Source organism: Syngnathus floridae, chromosome 16 (genome assembly GCF_059516105.1).
Source record: "Syngnathus floridae isolate MCC-2025c chromosome 16, RoL_Sflo_1.0, whole genome shotgun sequence".
NCBI classification, from domain to species: Eukaryota; Metazoa; Chordata; class Actinopteri; order Syngnathiformes; family Syngnathidae; genus Syngnathus; species Syngnathus floridae.
This window is the reverse complement of record NC_142428.1, coordinates 11,165,758-11,185,391: the sequence shown is the minus strand read 5'-3', so window position 1 is coordinate 11,185,391 and position 19,634 is coordinate 11,165,758. Positions and strand designations below refer to the sequence as shown.

The 19,634-nt window shown below is 48.9% G+C and overlaps 3 protein-coding genes across 14 annotated transcripts; 2 read left to right on the top strand and 1 right to left on the bottom strand.

Moving 5' to 3' along the window:
• Positions 1–1,003: 1,003 nt before the first annotated feature.
• On the bottom strand, positions 1,004–3,274 carry yipf6 (Yip1 domain family, member 6). 2 transcript variants are annotated; one of them, XM_088400103.1, is made up of 2 exons: positions 2,501–3,274; positions 1,004–2,086 (listed from the first exon to the last, which is right to left on the bottom strand). In XM_088400103.1, the coding sequence occupies exons 1-2, from the start codon at positions 2,834–2,836 to the stop codon at positions 1,820–1,822; spliced, it is 603 nt and encodes a 200-aa protein (XP_088256229.1). In that variant the 5' UTR covers positions 2,837–3,274; the 3' UTR covers positions 1,004–1,819. The 2 variants fall into 2 exon arrangements, with proteins under 2 accessions (XP_088256229.1, XP_088256228.1); XM_088400102.1 differs by having other exon boundaries at positions 1,004–2,167; positions 2,501–3,265.
• Positions 3,275–6,571: 3,297 nt separating this feature from the next.
• Positions 6,572–11,188, top strand: snapc1b (small nuclear RNA activating complex, polypeptide 1b). 6 transcript variants are annotated; one of them, XM_088400099.1, is made up of 10 exons: positions 6,572–6,684; positions 8,756–8,912; positions 9,091–9,231; positions 9,298–9,432; positions 9,512–9,673; positions 9,740–9,802; positions 10,033–10,095; positions 10,484–10,619; positions 10,845–10,919; positions 10,984–11,188. In XM_088400099.1, exons 1-10 carry the CDS (start codon positions 6,629–6,631, stop codon positions 11,010–11,012), a joined length of 1,017 nt encoding a protein of 338 aa, XP_088256225.1. In that variant the 5' UTR covers positions 6,572–6,628; the 3' UTR covers positions 11,013–11,188. The 6 variants fall into 6 exon arrangements, with proteins under 6 accessions (XP_088256225.1, XP_088256224.1, XP_088256227.1 ...); XM_088400098.1 differs by lacking the exon at positions 6,572–6,684 and adding an exon at positions 7,564–7,863 and having other exon boundaries at positions 9,575–9,673; XM_088400100.1 differs by lacking the exon at positions 6,572–6,684 and adding an exon at positions 7,566–7,863 and having other exon boundaries at positions 9,328–9,432; positions 9,575–9,673.
• Positions 11,189–12,068: 880 nt separating this feature from the next.
• Positions 12,069–17,675, top strand: syt16 (synaptotagmin XVI). Of its 6 annotated transcripts, none has more exons than XM_088400154.1 (7): positions 12,069–12,225; positions 13,894–14,076; positions 14,647–14,844; positions 14,914–15,098; positions 15,287–15,823; positions 15,885–16,047; positions 16,205–17,675. In XM_088400154.1, the coding sequence occupies exons 1-7, from the start codon at positions 12,213–12,215 to the stop codon at positions 16,516–16,518; spliced, it is 1,593 nt and encodes a 530-aa protein (XP_088256280.1). In that variant the 5' UTR covers positions 12,069–12,212; the 3' UTR covers positions 16,519–17,675. The 6 variants fall into 6 exon arrangements, with proteins under 6 accessions (XP_088256280.1, XP_088256276.1, XP_088256279.1 ...); XM_088400150.1 differs by having other exon boundaries at positions 12,084–12,225; positions 13,831–14,076; XM_088400153.1 differs by lacking the exon at positions 12,069–12,225 and adding an exon at positions 12,243–13,531 and having other exon boundaries at positions 13,831–14,076; positions 16,321–17,675.
• The last annotated feature ends 1,959 nt before the right edge of the window (positions 17,676–19,634 follow it).

Here is a 19,634-nt window from a genome sequence, read left to right as displayed (position 1 = left end):
CTGGCAACCAGTTAAGGGTGTCCCGCCTGCTGCCCGATGACAGCTAGTATAAACTCCAGTACGCCCGCGACCCACGTAGGGACAGGCAGTACGGACGGACGGATTATTAATGAAATTGCTAAATGCAGCATGATCACACGTACACGTCCCGCTAATAGTTTATGTCACACCCAAAAGTTCACGTAATTCCGTACAAAATGACATATTGGCAGGATGATGAATGGTGGAGTGGATGTATGCAGAAGATCGGTTGTGCGAGAATGGAGGAAAAATGTTTACAGGAAGTATACTTGGAAATAAAACCAGCAGAGGTGCCAGAGGGAGCGGCAGGAGATGAACAGCCAAGAACCCGGCCAATGGGTGATCGCCATGGCCGAAAGACTGGAAGCAGGTGGATGGAAAAACAACAGCCCCCACCAATTCAATCGCCACTCACCGCACCTCCATGGAATCAGCCCCCACCATCAGCAGCCACTCCCATGGAATCAGCTCTTATCGAACTTGCCCCCACCCGATGAAATGAACCATCACTCATCAAACTCAACCCCCCCCCCCCCCCCCCCCCGGCATGTGCAACTGAATATAAGCTGACAAGGAACTTTGAACGTTGCTTGAACTTTGTATTTGGACTTTCTGCTTTTGAGCATTGTCGCACGAAAAGCCCAGCGCTCTGTATTGTATTTTTCCCGAAAACAGAGCCTTCTTAACGAGAATTGTGATTGAACTCAACCAACCTGTGTAAGACTAATTTTTGTTTCGGTGTCTTATTCTTGTCCTAAAAACTGAAGAAATAAAACAGTGAGTGAATTGGATAACAGGTGTTTGGCTATGGCTCTTGCCGTGAGGCGCGGCTAGCGCGCTTCCCAAATTGTGGATCAAATCCAACAAGAGAAATACAAATATTACTTATACAATATAAATAATACTCATATCAGCACACCAAAACAGACAGCCTGACTGAAACTTTCTTTCTCATAAGCAAGAAGGCAAGAATGCAACTTGGTATTTCATCATAAAAATATTTAGAATGAAGTTCAGGGCACCATAAACCTAGAATCACTCAGGAAGTGTCATCAAAAACGATTTCATTTTCTGATTTTTTGTCTTTCTTTCAGTATTACTGCAGCCTCAGCATACAGGTAATCATCCAAATACCCAGCTCAGTGCAATTGATTGGTTTTCAAAATGAATTTCAATGTCAGTTTTTCTTTTCCATTATTGATTCAGTTACATGAAATGATTGATGTTTAATAATTGTGTTGATATTGTGAAATTATGAAAAATAATACACAAAGCCTAACATCACGTTTGTAATAGCAAAATACAACAACCAAATTGTGCTTTTTTTTTAGTAAACAAGGGCAGTAGGAGAAAAAAAAAACAGACACTGTCGCCATCTCTGCACGCGCTCCAAATTCCACATCGGGACCCACAAGCACGCTGCTTTAAATTTTTGAACGCTTGAGTTGCGCATATTTACACTGTGTCCGACACGCTTTCTGTCACACATGCACTTGGGTTTCATTTGTCGGCTGAGGCGCTCTGGGGAAAAAAAAAAAAAATCACCAAACAGGAGCTTTTCATTTGCCGGCCAACCGGATGTCTGGTCTCAGGGGTGACCCGTCCTACTGTCTGCAGGGAGCAGGTCGGCTTCTTTGAAATGCTCAAATTGTCGGCCGGGAGGATGTTTGTGTGTCTGGACGCGCCCTGACCCTTTTTTGATGTGGGGCCGCCGGTCGCAGGCAGAAAACCACAAGCTTTTAGCGAGAAGCGGTCGATGCTGACGTGCGCACACTTTTTTCTCCTCTGACGGGTTTTTCTACTGCGCCGGCGAGAAGGTGAGGATCATCCAGCCGATGACAAAGTAGAAGAGGACGACGGGGTAGACGGCCAGGCCCTTGCGGTCGGGTGGCTGGCTGCCGACCAGGAAAGCAGCGGAGGCGAAGGCGGACCAGCCGAAGGACGCCACCACCGCAGCCAGGCGCACGGCGAAGCTGACAGCGCCCACGCTGCCCAACAGGACCAGGCGGCACACCGCCATGGCCACCGTCAGCGGCAGAATGCAGTAGCCCAGCACGCACAGACTCTGGAAGAAGGAGATGGTGCCGCCCAGAAGCTTGGAATTGAGTGTGATAACGATGGAGCCCAACCACACAATGACAAACACCTGCAGAGCAAACGCACGCTGTCAAGCCTCGGTGCCCGTTCGGAGCTTGGCGCCCGCAGAGCTAACGACCTACTGAAATTCACTTGCAGAACAATTTGGCCGAATTTCCAGACATCTAACTTTTTGTCAAGAACATTATCGCAATGCGTATTTGGCCATACGTGCAATTGTTTTAAATTGGAACATGCCCACGTCTTCTACTACAGTGTAAATCGGCCTCATCTTTTTTTGCCCATTTAAGATGATATGCTGGACTGCAATCATGTTCTGATTTGGAGCCAGTTATATTTTGGTGAGAATTGAATTGAGTCGCTGCCTTTCGGGCTGGCCTACCTCAGCGAACTGCGGCCCTCCCTGGTCGCCGGTCCGGGCCGCCGCGCCGCCCTGGAGGAGTAGCGCCAGGGTGACGCAGAGCAGCAGCGGGCCCCACAGGTCCCAGTCCCGTAGCAGATCCGAACTCTGCTTGGGGTACAGGACGTGCACAAACTTATTAGCCACGGCGCGCAGGTCCCTCAGGATGGTCTCCTTCACGGGCTCGTCCAGCGTCGACAGCTCGTCGTCGTCCGGCTGCATCGAGTCCACCGGCACAGAGATGTCGCCCTCCACAGGGGTGTCCTCCGGGACTGAGACCGACGCCAGGCCGGCGAATGGTCGGCTGATGTCCGCCATTTTACTGGGGGGCAGAAGAGCGACTCGATTCGCTTCTTTGTTGGGTTCAATTGCGCAGAACGTCGAGAAACGTCGAACGCAATGAATTGACTTATTCCACTCCCTTCGTTCGGCACCACGTCAGCTGAAGATTGTGTACTTCCGCGTACCGCTGTACCGACTGCCGTTGCTTCTTCTTCTTCTTTTGCTGATTTGATCGGCGCTTAGCAACCAACGTTAACGCGCAATACCCCCACTTAGCGGAGTGCACTGACAACCAACCAGCCATCCATCATCTGTATTGCTTGTCTCGCGGGGTTCGCGGGCGTGCTGGAGCCGTCATCGGGCAGTAGGCAGGTGACGCCCCGAACTGGTTGCATGGCACACGGAGACATACGTTCACTGATTTAACTTGTTAATTGTTTCACCTCCGCGTCAGCCGGAGATTGTTTACTTCCGCATTCCGCTTCGCAACCAGCCTGCACACGCAACACCGCTTCCAACCGGACTGGAGAAGCGGCAACCGCTACTGAACTTTGTTACGTGCGCGATAAAAAACGAACACGAAAATTATCACAAATGTAAAGCTCAAATCACACACAAACATAATTCACAATAGCTGGCTTTTTGGAGCGCCTCGAACGTTTCGGTAAAACGTTAAAATGGATGTAAAATTGAAGATTCAGACAATTTTTTTCTTTTGGTGAGAGTCGGTACAATGGCTTTCAACAATAGGCTTGTTCAATAGGCTTACTCTTTGTTACTCATTGTAACTCTGATGTTAAATATGGCTTTTTTCATAATGGTAAATTTGACTTTTTTATTAACAATATTATTTTATTGGCCAAACAATATATACACAAATGCCACTTCTTTGAAACAAAAACATTCTTCATTGGAAGAATCATCTGAAATACTACAACATTTCGTTAAAATGTATTAACATCAAGAATGCTGTAAAGATGACTTCATTTATTGAGAGGCTTTTGCTGTAAGATGTTCGCTCTGGCTATATACTCTTTGGATATTGTGGTATATTTTTATTCTGGTATCATGCAATGTATATCTCACTAGTAAGCCTAAGTGTGACCGGGTCATGTTCGGGTCAGGTTTGTGCGGGATTGTTTGGGGCTTGGTCCAGGAACGTAGACTAATTGGCACCAGACACATCTGGTTTCCATTAGCAACTGACAATATATACACTGTGTAGAGTTGGGGAGGCTGACTGGGGGGTCATAGGTCAGCCAACAGCCCCGTGTGCGCGCACCCGAGTCAAGGGAAGCGCGGGGGTATAGGTTTTAGGGCGAGAGTAGACAAAGGGACTTGACATTTTGGCTAGAGCGCGAGACACTTCTCTCTGACATCAGTTGAATAAAATCTTTCCCTAATCAGCCGTGTGTGACTGAAGTTTTCCTTCCCCAAGCCAGCCACGTTTTCACTGTTTGCTTGGAAGACCAGCTGACCACCGAAGAGAATTCACCACAATTTAATTTATGGAGTTGTGAAGGAATGAGGTCGAAATACAAAAAGTCCTGCCTCGCTACAAAAACAGATATGCTCAAACCTCATTGAATAAAGTACATAAACAGACAAGTATATTCACATATTAAATAAATAAAAGAAACATTTGAAGCATATAATTATACCTACACACCAAATCAATAAAGAAGGCATAACTAGACATTTTTGATAAGTGGTGATGAGAAAGGTTTTTATAACTTTATGATCTGATATATTTCTGAGCACTTTGAAATAACAAATGACTTTTGATAGATTGCCTAAATAGCTTAATGACCCTTAAGGAACTGTGTAATGCATGCCTGATGTGTTTTCTCTGAATCATGGACACGACCAGAGTCGTCTTGACCGTTCAGTACTTGATTGTATCTTATGTTTTGACTAATGCTAGACGCCAGTTTTTGATTACTACTGAACGCTCTGCACAGAGGGAAATAGTTTGCCTAACAAAGCAAAGATACGGTTGAATGCGGTACGACAGTGTATGTCCAAGATTGGAGAAGAATGTTCACAGGAAGGTCACGTGGAGATAAAACCAGTGGGTGCCAGAAGGAGCCACCCGAGAACTCGGCCAAAGATGATCGCCAAGGCCGAGAGACGGGATGGAAGACAACAGCCCCCTCCACACACAGACACCAACAGCCCCCCACCAACACACCGAATCGCCCATAACCAGCACCACTCCCATGGAAGCAGACTCTCCTTCGAACTTGCCCCACCCCGAAGACTCATCGCCCATCAATCCCAGCCCACAATGTGCTACTGAATATAACACTGATCTAACAACCTTGGACTTTGCCTTTTCTGAATGGAAACTTTCCGCTCTTGAAGGGCCCAGCGCTGTATTGTACTTTCCTGAAAACAGAGCTTTCTGAACAAGAATTGTGATTGAACTCAACCAACCTGTGTAAGTCTAATTTCTGCTTCAGTGTCTTTGCATTTTCCTAAATCTGAAGAAATCAAACGAGCACGCAGTGAGTAAATTGGATAACAGGTGATTGGCAAAGGCTTTTGCCGTGAGGCGCAGATAACGCGCTCCCTAAATTGTGGACAGAATCCAACAGTTGCCCTGTAATGTGTGTGTGTTTTTTTCCTGGTATCGTGTATGCTTTATTTTGTTTTTGTCTGCCTGTAGTTGTTGATATGTGCAAAGGATCTTATTATACCTAATGTGTTTGTGTTTGAATTAATGTTTGAATTAAAAAAAAAAAAAAAACACCTTGGGGTTTGGATCAAACAAAAGATCTAATCGTTTCCAGATTCTATCTTGAGAGATGATTTAAGTTTTGGTATGATCTTACAAAACAACAATGATGAACTCTGTTGTAATATAATCCTATGCTAAGCAAAATTCTTTATCCATAGAATAGGGTACTGATATCGTTCCCCAAATGTATTGTCTTCATGATTGAATTTAAAATGTATGTGAAATCTCTAAAATTTATGAAAGGCGTTAAAGCACAAAAATGTTATGATATTTTGAAAAAATTCCCTACTGAAGTGAATAGTTAACTTTAATCTAACCCCCCTCACTGTGAAACCAATGTCAGTCACTTGTTTGTATTTATTTTATTGATATGTTTATTTTATTTTTATACTTTGTGATGATTTGCAATATAATGTCAAATTGATGTTCTCTTGGAAATCTCTTGACAGTGTAAAGTTTACACTGTTTAAATCAGAAGTTCAAAGTCCGGCCCGCGGGCCAAATCCGGCCCCCGTTCAGATGTCATACGGCCCGCAGCTACGGTCTTATAATGTATTATTTATGGCCCACCTGCACTATCAAACTGAATTAAAAAAATATCTTGAAACTTTAAACTGTAATTCCTCCTATTACCAAAAAATGGCAGCACCACCCTTCTCCGCTCATTTCTGCCATGGCGACTGCAAAAAAAACGAGGAAAGTTGACATTGAGGGCCGTCGCTTTCAAATAGAATTTCAATACAATGGGAATTACAATACTTCTCAACTGAAAATCAAGGAAATTGTGTTTGTCTAATTTGTAAAGAGACAGTTACCTTGTTTAAGGATTTCAACCTAAAGATACACCGGTCCGTGGACCACTTGGTACCGGTAAGTACCAAGTGGTACCACTTGGTAAATATATATATATATATATATATATATATATATATATATATATATATATATATATATATATATATATATATATATATATATATATATATATATATATATATATATATATATTTATCAACGATCAATTAATTCAGGTCAAGACGCTCGTCCCGGTCACGAGCCCGCCCGAGGACTGCCCAAAACCGTGTTAAATGGAGAAGAGTCGTCAGTGGCCTATGCTCCAACGGAGAGCGATAGGCCTATGTAAGTAAGTATTGTGTTATTTGTTCGGTGTCTTATGCCGTATTTTGTGTTTACTGCAATGACTTGACGTTTTCTCTTTTATGTACTGCGGACACTTTACGTTGGCTTTTACCTTGTTTGCGGCAACGGGAAGTAGGAAGTAAATATAATGAAGTGCGCCAAGAAGCGCAGGTGAAAACAAATGAAAGTGTGCGAGGAACATTAAAGAAGTGAATGCCAAGCGCCACCATCGTGTCGTGTTGTGTCTGAAGGAAATGGACTACGAAGCTGCAGACCCAACAGAAGCTTTCCAAACATGTCTGTTTCTTGCTCATTTTTGCTAGCTTCGAGGGCTCGACTGGGAGGGACGAGCTTCTTGACCTGAATTAACCTGTGTCAAGAGACACAGATGCACCGACGGATGTTATTGGGAGAGAATCACCATTTTTTAAAAATATTTTTCGAAATAAATTCTTACTTATTTTTGCTAGCTTTGCGGGCTCGACTCGGGAAACATGTCACTTGACCGGGACAAGCGTCTTGACCTGAATTAATTGATCGTCGATAAAAAAAAATAAAATCTTTCTTTGCGGCTTGGCGGCCCGGTACCAAGTGACCCACGGCCCGGTACCGGTCCGCGGACCGGAGGTTGGGGACCCCTGATTTAAAAGAAATAAAGACAATTGGGACAATGAAATTTGTTTTATAACCGTGTGTATTTGCATGAAATCTTTGTAGTTAAATTTCCGAACAAACTATTGGCCCCTGGGCCCCTTCACTTGAACAAATCTGGCCCTCCTTGCAAAAAGTTTGGACATCCCTGGTTTGGTTTAAACGTATGAAAAATGTTAATTGTCATATTTGTTCAATAAAGCATTGAAAAAAAAAGATTTCTGTGCATCCTGATAATGACGTCATAGACAAGGGACCCCGGCGCACGTATGTGTCGTTTAGCCAACGTTACTGTAAATCGCAAAGCAACGCGCTGTCTTTAAATACGAAAATGAAAAGACAACTTTTTTAAAAATGTATAGTCGCCATTAGCGAGTTTTAATAATTGTAGTTTGATGATGAATTCGGCGTGGAACCAACAAGTTCGCTCGGATTGCGAGGAGCTGCTTGCGCGGTTCCAACAAACGGACTCTGTCCGCTTTGAGATTTTCTGCAAAACCTGGAGAGAAATGAAGTTTGGACACATATTTTTGTAAGTTCACTCTTAAACGCACACAAACGTGTATTCATTCCTGCGTCTGACCTCGAGAGAATGGCTGTAAATGACTTTTTTATCTTTGGTTGGAAATGCGTTCAAATAACGAAAGCTTGAAAATCTACTTCAATAGTCCAGCCCGGGTGAGTTCCATGCACTTTCTCTTGGTGCAAAATGACCAAAAGAAAATAAAAACGAGTTTGTTGTTCATAATCGTCTTCAGGAAGAAAAGGCGAACATTTGTAATTCTGAAATCGAGTTCCATACAACACGAAGCAAGATTTGTTTCAAACATTTATTTGCCCACTGCCAAACATTACGGGGCAAGAAATGTAAACTTGTCACATAGGAGCTAATGAATGTTATAGTTTCTTTTTTTTTATTAGTTTTGTTTTTGTAGTGGGGAAACCAATGTATTTGAAATAATGATACTACTCAGACGTGATCTCGTTTGCTGCCTGCCAGCAGCTAGCCAGACTTCAACTAGCAAGAAGTTGACCCAACGTAACATTTGTTGAATCCATTTTTATCTGGTAAATTGGTCACATAAATGATCGAATCCATTTTCTGTACTGCTTTGAAACCCTATAATTTTTGAGTGGATCAATGAATTGAAAACTTGAACAAAGACTCAGATGACGCAGATGAGGATTCAGCGAAGTGTTAAGGAGGACTTATCAATGTCAGATTGCTTGATTGACCGATGTATTGCTGTATTTACGTCAAGTAAGGCTCATATCGGCTCGATACCTGCTATCGGTAGTCCTCATCCCTGATGACATTAAGAGACACATATTTTGAATTGACGTGATGCGCCGTCTAATGGCAACTGCGTTTCTTTAATGGAAGGCCTGCGGAGTGTTTGACGCAGTTGTTTGTGACCTTTCAGCGGCACCGCAGGTCGCGAGAAGCGAGCGTTCAGTCGTCTGGCATTGAACGTGGCTGCCATCTACTTCCTGCCCCCCTTCAGCTTCCAGATCCGAACGGGAGGACTTTACCTTCTCTACAGCCTCTACCAGTGCCAGCGCACCTCGCCGCCCATCAGGGTGAGGATTGGGCAGCGCGTGAGCCCGCTCGTGTGCTGCTGCTGCTTGCGCTAACAGGCCGGCAAAAGGTCGGACGCTAGTTTTGCCTTTTGGTCCCATCCCTCACCAAGGTGATTTCAATTGCCAAGTTTGTTAGTTTTGCTTTGTTTTGTTGACCGTTTTGTGCTTGCATGTGCAGATCCGCCTGGCGCTGAAGGACTGGGAGGACGTGGTGACCTTCCAGAAGGAGGCGTTAGGAGCTCAGCATCTGGACGCCGTCTTTGTCCTGCATCAGCTGCTCTTCCACAAAGCCTTCCACTTCACTGCCATGCCCACATTGGTGAGTCTTTTGTGGGATTGCAACGTACAACCTCACGTACAATTACAACCCTTCTGACACCGCAAGGAGCTGAGTTGTGCTTTGCTCTGCTGCCAGCTGACCTTCAATAGGAGCAAGGAGACCACCGGTCCTCAGCAGCCCCGCAACTTTGTGGCCGGGGCGTGCGGCCCTCAGGAGCTCATCGACCGAGACGCGCTGGAGGTGAGTGGCGCTCTTTTGCAGCGGGCAGCCACTGCAGGCGGGGCCCTTTGCCGTGACGGCGCCGCTGTGCTGCTCTCAGGAGCTGTCCGACGTCCACCGCGTGTACGGCGAGCTCAAGTTGTCCGTCTACTCACAAGCACAGTTGGAACGCCTGGGCGTCGACCTACACCGGAAAAACCTGCCGGCTCTGCTCCGAGGATATGTCGTCGCTTTCCACAGCTGGCAGCAAAAGATGCGGCAGGTTGTCCTACCACCACGCTTTTGCAGAGGACCGGAAGTGGCCTAACCCTCGCCTGTACTTTGTCAGGAGGAGAGCGCCGAGGACGGGGGCGCCGGCGGCAGTGGCGAGACCACGTCGTCGCAGGCGGAGGTGTGTCTCGCCGTTGGTGGGTCTTGGCGATAAAGGGCTTCACCTCTCACTCTTTTGTTAAATGAATACCATTGTAAACGTGCTCAAAGACTCCAAATGCCTCTTACGTACAGTACAACCTGATTTATCGGCACTTAACATTGACGGCTGAGCTTTTAGAAGCGACCAATTCTGTTCCTGTTCACCGCTTGTCTTGACTTGTATGTGTGTGTGTGTGGTGTTGTATTCAGAGTTCCAGAAGAGCTCAGCTGCTGTCATTCATCAAGTCCAAAGCGTACGGTCAAGCCGCTGAGGTTTGTCATCTTCGTTACATCATCATCGGGTCCCAAGTCGACAACCGTGTGATCCCTTTGCCACGTCACCGTAATTAGTCATCTTTGGAATTTGTCGCAAAAGCGACCGCAAACGCCCTCGCCACCCTCTGCAATGATCGACACGCAAATGCGGTTGGTGGTGTCATACGTCCCAAATCCTAAAATATTCAAAGTCGCTGATGTCGTCACTGACGTGAAAATGTTTCCATTCAAATGTATGGAACTTGAGCAAAAGGGAAATCTCGGAAACCCCATATAGGTCTGGCCCCGGTCCTAATTAAGCAACGGCGCCCCTTCTGCTGCTTTTGTGGCCGTCTTGCAAGATTGCTCATTGGAATAATTGTTCTTGTTGTCTTTGCACGCGCAGGTATGCAAGTCTCGCCGACATCGCCGGGTGGACGTAGACACTGGTGAACAGTCGGGCTCCGCCTCCCCAAAAGTTCGCCGCAGGCGTGGCAAAACCTCCCTCAGAGCGAGAACCAAGAAGAATGTTTGCATCGTGGGTAAGTTGTAAGGCCGTCAAAGGTCAGTAAATTGTCCCCATCCTTCTCCAAGATGATTCAAATGCAACATGGAGCAGAAGGAAGAAGCTTTTTGAAGCCTCGCTTCCACCGTTCATCTCATCAACTATTGAGTCCAGCGGGAGCGCCTTTTGTTTGTAGAACTTGTTTTGCAGCAAAAGTACAACTCAGAATCCTTTCGACTGCATTTATTTCGTCGCCCGCCAGGCCGCATGAGCAAAGAAGCCGCCACGTCCACTCGCATCCAACGTCTGACCACCCTGGACAGCGCCGGCCCTCGAGGTATGGGCCACGCGCAATCTTGGTCGCCGGCGCGGCCTCTGACGCTTTTTCTCCGTCTTTTCAGCCAAAAGGGAAGAAAGTGCAGGGCAGTGAACTTGGACGTGAGCGCCAGACCTTCCCGCTCGGCCCCTTTCCGAACCTTGTTCTGGGCGATTTGCCGTCACTTTTGAAGCACCACATGTCAGTGCGCTTTCACCATGCTACTGGAAGAAAATGAGCCTGCTTTGTTCTGCTTTTCCTTGTGCATTAAAAAAACAGCAGCACAGTCATTTGCCTGCATTTCACTGGACAAAAGCCAACACGCCAAAAGATGAACATGTAACAACTCCTTTCTGCCCCTGATTGATTATGTGAGTGAGCTATTCAGTCTCGGAACAGATTTGATTCAAGTGTCTCAGTCTAGATTCTGCGGTAATGCAGTACTGCACAACTCTGAAGTGTCCAACAGAAAGCGCACTTGCGGCGCGACCCTGAACGACCCAAGGCCACAAGGAAAAGATGTTCTTCCTTTGGACTTTTCACTAATTGAAGTCAATTAAGTCAAAAAAGTGGAAGTGGCCATTTTGGGTGAAAATATCGAATATATGTTACAAAGAGGACGTTTGCTTCTTATTTGACTGGTAAGTACTTCTGAAAACAGAAAGTCTTTTCATCGGTAGTAGTCCATCCATCCATTTTCTATACCGCTTGTCCCCACGGGGATCGCGGGCGTGCTGGAGCCTATCCCAGCAGTCATCGGGCACTAGGTGGGGGACATTTTGAACCTGATGCCAGCCAATCGCAGGGCACATAAAAACGAACAATCATACGCACTTGCACTCACACCTACGGGATTGCTCACTCAGCCTACCATGTATGTTTTGGGGATGTGTGAGGAAACCCACACGGGTACGGGAATAACATGCAAATTCCACACAAGGAGGGCCGGAGGTGGAATCGAACCCGCAACCTCCTAACTAAGCCGGACGTGCTAACCAGTGCCCCACCATGCCGATTGGGAGTTGTAATGACAACTATTCTTTCAACACACACGATTAAACTTTTTTTTTTTTCTGTGCTATTAGCGCCCCAAAGCGGTCGCGGCGCCCTAACCTACTAACTAACTCGGCGTAGTTTAGGTTTGAGAAAAGGAGGCTAGAGTGTTCCACTTTCCCAGCGTTCATGAAGGCGTCGCTGTTGTTCAGCGCTTTCGGGTGTGCGGCTCGCGGAGGAGAGTCCCGGATGTCGGTCCTTGTCTGACGACTCTGGCCCGGAGAGACCCAACACGCTCCCTCCCGCCCGGCTGCCGTCGCCATGGCCTTTGACAGTAAGTAGCGACGAAGCAGCGGGCCGGACGCTTGTTCCCCGCCTGTCCGATTCCCGGCGTCTCTTTGCCGGTGTGGGTTCGTAATTTCGCCTCCTTACCTTGACGCGCTACCGGGCCTACTTGACGCGCGCGCACCTGCTTCAACAATTGATTGTTATGCTTTGTACGTATGATACCTACCGCTATTTTTCTTTCCTGCAGTATTTATTTTTAGCGCTGTACCATCAATGGATAATGCAGCTGCAACTCACCCTTCATTTTTTCTTTAACAATGTTGCATTTTATCCTGTATTTTGTGGTGACGCAAAAGTGGTTGCATAAGCGAAGTGGCAAGAATCGCAAGTTTTACTGGGCGCCATCGACCAAGGACACGCAACACGAGCCTGGAAATCCCGATTCAACGCTGTACCAGTGACTGACGTATATTATTCTTGCGTCACCATTTATGTTGCGTTGCTTCAAAAAGCGCAACTGTCCATTAGCTATGCGTTAGCGCGTCAGTGGCGTTTTGCATTTTTTTGTGTGCATGAAGCTAAGTTGGACTTTCCGAAGACAATAAAGCTATGTGGCTGTTTTCAATGCACGAAGTGTGCCTCGCCTGTTTCTCAAGGTGCTGAGCGCTGATGAGGCCCGTATGAGTCACGAAGTCGTGGGTGCCGGGGCGTGTACCTAATCGGGTGTCCAAAGGGTTAGAAGTCGCTCCATACCGTGCGATGCCGCTCGGTTACCGTGGTAACGCTCCTATGGACCGCCACCTCCTCAGCAGCCGCCGCTGCCTGATTGGCTGTTTCCGCCAAACCCTTCCGCTTGGGCTCGGCCGGCTGAGAGAAAGCACATTCGGCGCACTGTTGTTTGTTCTGCACTCGCTTCCTCATTTCAAGTCATTCTTGGCTCCTGTTTGCTCACAAAGCTTCAGGCTGTGCGTGTGCACGCTAACTGACGTACGTGCTCGCGCCTGCCGGCCACACCTTCCTCCTTGGCCCCACGGGAAGCACACGCATCAAGCTGGAGATCACTGACAAAGTGGAGAAAGACGTGAGACAGAAGAAAGGACTTGACAAAGAAGAGGGCAAGACGTTCGTGAAGAAGAGTCAGAAAAGTTGCAAGCAGAATACAGAGGAGAGCCCATTTCGGAGGAATTGGAGAAGTGAGGAGAACAAAGTTGTGAAGGAGAAAAAAAAGTTGTTGAAGGTGGCAGTCAAAATTGGTGTGAAAAAGAACGAGAGAAGTCATTGTGGAGGAGGAGAAGAGGACGACATGAGAGGGGCGCTCAACTTGACTGCGGCGCCGTCTTCAGATTTTGAAAGTAGGTGGAGCTTGTTGATCAGGCGACCTTCAAAACGTATTTCGTCTCTCAAAGTTGTTGAACTCAGCGGCCACATGGTTAGGTACACCTGCCGGTCCAAAACTGGTCTCCTTGGCGACATCTTTCCCTGGCAACCGTGGGCCTCACCACATCCCTATTCAAATCTTCTCGTGTCTCTTACTCTTTCCGTCACTGTTTTCTCAGCTGAAATTTTTTTAATTTCCTTCTGATGTCCAACACTTAACGGCCATTTGTTGTTGTGTTTGTGTGTGTGATACGCCATGTGCGTCTGCGTCTAGGTTGTCTGTTTGTGTGGTCTGATCAGTGTGTCATTGTGTGTCCCCTCTTCCTCCCACGACCAGTCACGGCGGAGGCGGTGGGCTTCCTGTCGGTGGTGGGCGTGTTCATCGCCGCCCTGGCACTTGTCTTCCTCTTCATCAATAAGATGCTCTGCTTCACCAAAGTGGGCAGAACTCCGTGCATGGAGCAGCAGCAGCGCCGGCGCTCAGGGAGCCAGCGGCCGCCGGGGGTCCGGCGCGGTCTCGGTGAGACACACAAACACCACGTGGCTTGTCATCTGCTGATTTCGTCGCATGTCGTGGCATCACGCAGACTCTGCAGCCGACTCCAATCGGCGCCAATCCAAATGGCTCCTATCAATCCCTTCAAATAGAAATAGATGTGAAATCGCGTGACATGTTTTGATGTCATGCCTCATTGACCCATTGACTGAAGAAAATTCACCACCGGTGACTCCTGTCTTGGAGGACTCCTAGTGCTTATGCTTGCTTGGCAAGGAGAAGACAAAATGCTACAGAAAAGATTCAAAGAAAAAAAAATGTATGAAAGAAGAAGAAGAAAAAGGTTGGTGTTTTGATCTTGATGCGGATCAACATGAGCCGTTGTTAAAGTCAACAACAGGTCAGAAGCAAACACGCCGCCAAGACACGCCGGTCCGGTCCCTGCTCAAACATGACACTAGCTGTTAGTTCGCGAGTTAGCCGGATTTCCCATGTTTGCGCTAACAAGGCTTCTTGTTGGAAGGTGAAGCTCTCATCCGCGTGAGGCGTGGTACCAAAACGGTACCAATCGTTTTGTGTTTTGTGTGCGACCAGTCAAGAGCTGGAGTGTGGATGGCAGCCAATCATCCTCAGACAGCGACAACCAGGTGATGAAGCAGTTTGAGATCTCGGTGTCGCGAGCACACAGTTTGAGTTCGGAGCGGCTGCATCCGAGAGCGGCCAGATGCTGTGACAACTTGGCTGGGTCGTCGGAGCGACAGAATGCCAACTCTCGCCCGTCCGATTGTGAAGGTATGCACTTGAAAAATTGTGTCTGGGGGGGGGGGGGGGCAGGATGACGTCAAAAAGATGTGGTTGCAGACGATTTCCCACCAGCCGTCACGGAGGCGACCGCTCAACGCAGCCTTCAGGAGGTGGCGCCAGATGGAACTCAGTCACCGCCGCAGCACTCAGAGAGCCCAACCCCCGGCGAACCGTTAATGTCGGAGGACGTGCAGGTGGGGCACCGGGACACGGCCAATGGCTCCGCCCCGTGGACGCCTCAGGTACTTACAACTTGCCATTGTCGGGCAGACTCGATCACTCTGGAATATGCTCATTAGTGGACAGGCCTTAAGCCATCATTGTGACTTGCGACAGGTTGTTTATGAAATATTCGTGTGTGTACTGTGTGTGATATAGTCACCTTTGATGAACGTAATGTTAAGCTAATATTGAGCATCCAACATTGCAGGTCCTGTCGCGGTCAACCAGAAAAGAAGAGCCAGGGGCCGGTCCAAGTGTCAGCTGCGCTCCCTTTGTGTTGCCTGCCCAGGACGAAGACACCGCCCCGCCGCCCACCTGGCCATCCCCTCCACGACGCGTCTCCAAGTGCTGCAACCTGCTGGTCTCCCTGGAGTACCGAGCAGCCAGCGAGAAGCTGGTGGTCACAGTGGTGTCGGCGCGAGACCTTCCCGACCGACGGCGGAGCGGGGCGGACAACTGGCAGGTGCACGTCGTCCTCATGCCGGCCAAGAAGCAGAGACACAAGACCTCGCTCAGTCGGGTGGGCTCCGACTTTGGTCTGGACTTTGGCCAGACCTTCGCCCTGACGCGGGTTGAGACCTCCCGGTTGGCGGCGTCGGCGCTCCGCTTCCGCATGTACGCCCTAGAAGGCAGAATACTCCGGCGGCGTATGATGGGCGAGAAGCTTCTGCCCCTGGCCGGCCTGGACCAGACGGCGGGATGTGTCGACGTGCAACTGGTGCTGGTGCCTCGCGGCAACATGGAGGTAGCCTCTGGCCGCGCTTGTGGGACCCTCTGGCGCGTTTGCTGACGTTTGCTCTGGCCAGAGCGTGGACTCAGAGCTGAGCCTGGCCGGTGATGCCGCCTCGTCCTCACATGAATGCGCCGAGCTCCTGATGGGCTTGTCCTACAGCGCTGCCACTGGGAGGATGTCGGTGGAGATCATCAAGGGCAGCCGCTTGGGGAGCATGGCCGCCGGCAGACCTCCGGGTATGTTGGCCTCCTCCTTGGCCTCCTTGGCCTTGCTCTCTGACCTCTTTGTCTTGTTGTTTTTGTGCTTTGGGTCACGTCCATCGTCATGTTCTTCACGGTGGTCTCCCGGGTGTTGTCGGTGATGGCGACCGTGTTGTGACGATGTTCTCGTTAGACACATTTGCCCGGTTGACGCTGCTCAACTCAGTGGGCCGGGAGATCTCCCGCTGCAAGACGTCGGTGCGGCGCGCCCAGCCCAACCCGGTGTTCAAGGAGACCTTCGTCTTCCAGGTAGCGCTCTTCCAGCTGTCGGACGTCACGCTCATGACATCTGTCTACGGACGGCGCAGCCTCAAGCGCAAGGAGATGATCGGCTGGGCCGCCCTGGGCCAGAACAGCAGTGGCGAGGAGGAGCGCCTTCACTGGAGGGACATGAAGGAGGCGCACGGGACGCAGGTGTGCAGGTGGCACGTCCTTCTGGATGCCTGACCGACGCAAGCTCCTTGCCTTTTGTGTGCTAATGTGCTCGGGTGGCTTTGGGCCAAGAGTAAAGTAGCACTTGCTCAAGAATTCTCTTGGATATTTCCAAAAAAAAGCTAAGCTTTTCCACATTCGCGTGTATTCCGATTAGAATGTTTCAGAAAGCCCAAACGAAGCCAAAATGCTGCAAATATCCTCATTTCCATGCAAACAATGACAAGAGGACGCAAACTTGTCTTGCATGTGTTATGGGCAACACTTTTTGACATCAACTGGGAGGGAGCTTTTTATTCGAACAAGTGTTGCTGGGAATGAGCGCTTGTGCAATCGTTGTACATATGAACCACTTGACTGGGGCCTAATTCAGCATTTCTTGTTTTCTGTTCAACTGCCCCAGAGGCAAATATTTCGACTGTGAATAGTATCATTGTGTGAAGGCGATGGCCTTCACACACGTTATTCTACTCCATTCACTTTATTATTGTGTGAAGGCGATGGCCTTCACACATATGTTATTCTACACCATTCTCTATTATTATTATTGTGTGAAGGCGATGGCCTTCACACATATGTTATTCTACTCCATTCACTTTATTATTGTGTGAAGGCGATGGCCTTTACACATATGTTATTCTACACCATTCTCTATTATTGTGTGAAGGCAATGGCCTTCACACATATGTTATTCTACTCCATTCACTTTATTGTGTGAAGGCGATGGCCTTCACACGTATGTTATTCTACACCATTCTCTATTATTGGGTGAAGGCAATGGCCTTCACACATATGTTATTCTACACCATTCTCTATTATTGTGTGAAGGCGATGGCCTTCACACATATGTTATTCTACACCAGGGGTGGGCAAACTTTTTGACTCGCAGGCCACAATGGGTTTTAAAATTTGACTGAGGGGCCGGGCAAGGTGCATTTGGAGGGAGTGTTTGGGCCGGATATACTAAAGCATTAAATGTAGTGTGTGCAAACCTCATAGCACAGTAAGAATACTACAACCCAATTTATTAACTGTCTTTCAAATGTGAAAAATAGCCCTTATCAATTAATAAATTGGTCTCAAGGAATATGCAAGATATGGCATTTACATACTATTTCGCAGATACTGTGAGGAAGAAATGTAAATAGATTAAAATAACATACGCACTTTGATTTATCAAGATTGCGTCTGTTTTTAATAAGTTTCAATCGAAGGTGCAAAGTTAAAGAAATCAACATTTATTGAAAAATGGAATCATGGATGGATTGTCCTGACCGCGCGCTCTACAAACTCGCTACGGACGCCCTCGCCTTCACGTGCAAACAGTACACGTGTATCGTTGCCAAGCACACAGACATAGGCTGTATTAAATATCCTATACTATAACGAAGATAACTATGTAACCAAGTTAACATAGATGATCAAAGTCGTTCAAACAAGGCTTCTACATGGAACTCGAGGGTTTCGTGATCGCTAGTGTTCTTAGCAAGGCAAGACGCACTGGCACTGGACACGGAGAAAGGTGCGGGTTATATGGACACAGAAGGAGGGGAACACAGGTGAAGACAGTTGGTCATTGGCCCAGGTGCACACACTTGGAATCAGGGAGTCACGTGACCGGACGCACAGGGGAAGGACACACCGACTGGAACGAGAGGAAAATTACACAATAAAACAGGAAGTGACCAGGACAACACATGACAGCATGGCATAACCCCCCCCTCTAGGGCCGGATCCCAGACGGACCCGGAGCATCGGGGTGAGCCGCGTAAAAGTCATCTAGTAGCCCGGGATCCAGGTTGTAGCTACGCGGCACCCATTGCCGCTCCTCTGGCCCGTAACCCTCCCAGTCCACCAGGAACTGCCAGCTCCGGCCCTTCCGGCGCACGTCTAGCAACTTCTTAACTGTGTAGGCAGGCCCACCTCCCACCGTCCGTGGAGGCGGGGGTGCCGCGGGAGCCGGCACCATCCCACTCTCCCTAACCGGCTTGACCTTCCCGACGTGGAAGGTGGGATGCACCGCAAGGGACCGAGGCAGACGGAGTTGCACAGCCGCCGGACCGACGACCTTGGAGATCGGGAACGGCCCCACAAAACGGGGGGCCAGCTTCCTGGAGCCCACCTGGAGGGGAAGGTCCCGGGCGGACAGCCAGACCCGCTGGCCTGGCCGGTAGACGGGCGCTGGACGTCGTCTCCGGTCAGCCATCCTCGTCGCCCTGGCGGACCAGCGTGGCCCTTGCCGCCGCCCAGATGCGCCGACAGCGTCTCACCACGGCGCGCGCCGAGGTAACTGACACCTCTGGCTCACTGTCGGGGAAGAGCGGGGGCTGGTATCCAAATACGCACATGAAGGGGGACATCCCGGTAGCCGTGGTGGGAAGGGAGTTATGCGCGTATTCTACCCAGGTCAGGTTTTGACTCCACGACGAGGGGTTCTGGGTTACCAAGCAGCGGAGGCCCGTTTCCAGCTGCTGGTTAATGCACTCTGCTTGGCCGTTCGCCTCCGGGTGGTAGCCCGAAGTGAGGCTCACCGTGGCCCCTATAAGCTTGCAGAATGCTTTCCAAAAGCGGGACACGAACTGGGGGCCCCTATCTGACACGACGTCCCGAGGAAATCCATGAATCCTGAAGACATGGTCCATGAGGACTACTGCCGTACGTTTAGCCGAAGGTAATTTGGGCAGGGCAATGAAGTGGGCCATCTTTGAGAATCTATCCACAACGGTGAGTATCGTCGTCTTACCGCTAGACACTGGCAGCCCCGTGACAAAATCCACAGAGATGTCGGCCCATGGTCGAGAGGGAATGGAGAGAGGATGCAGCAACCCCACACGGCTGCCGGGAGTGTTCTTACTTCGCGCACAGATGGAACAGGCTGCAACATACTCCCTGACGTCTGCCCCCATGGAGGGCCACCAGAATCTTTGTTGGATGACGTACAGGGTTCTTCGCACGCCCGGGTGACATGCGAGCCGGGAGGTGTGCGCCCAGTGGATCACTTGGGATCGTAGCTCGGGCGGAACAAACAGTCTATTCTCGGGACTTCCCCTAGGGGGTGGATCATCGTTGTTTGCCTGCTTCACCAAGTCCTCTATGGGCCAGGTTACGGCTCCCACCACGCAGTGAGGGGG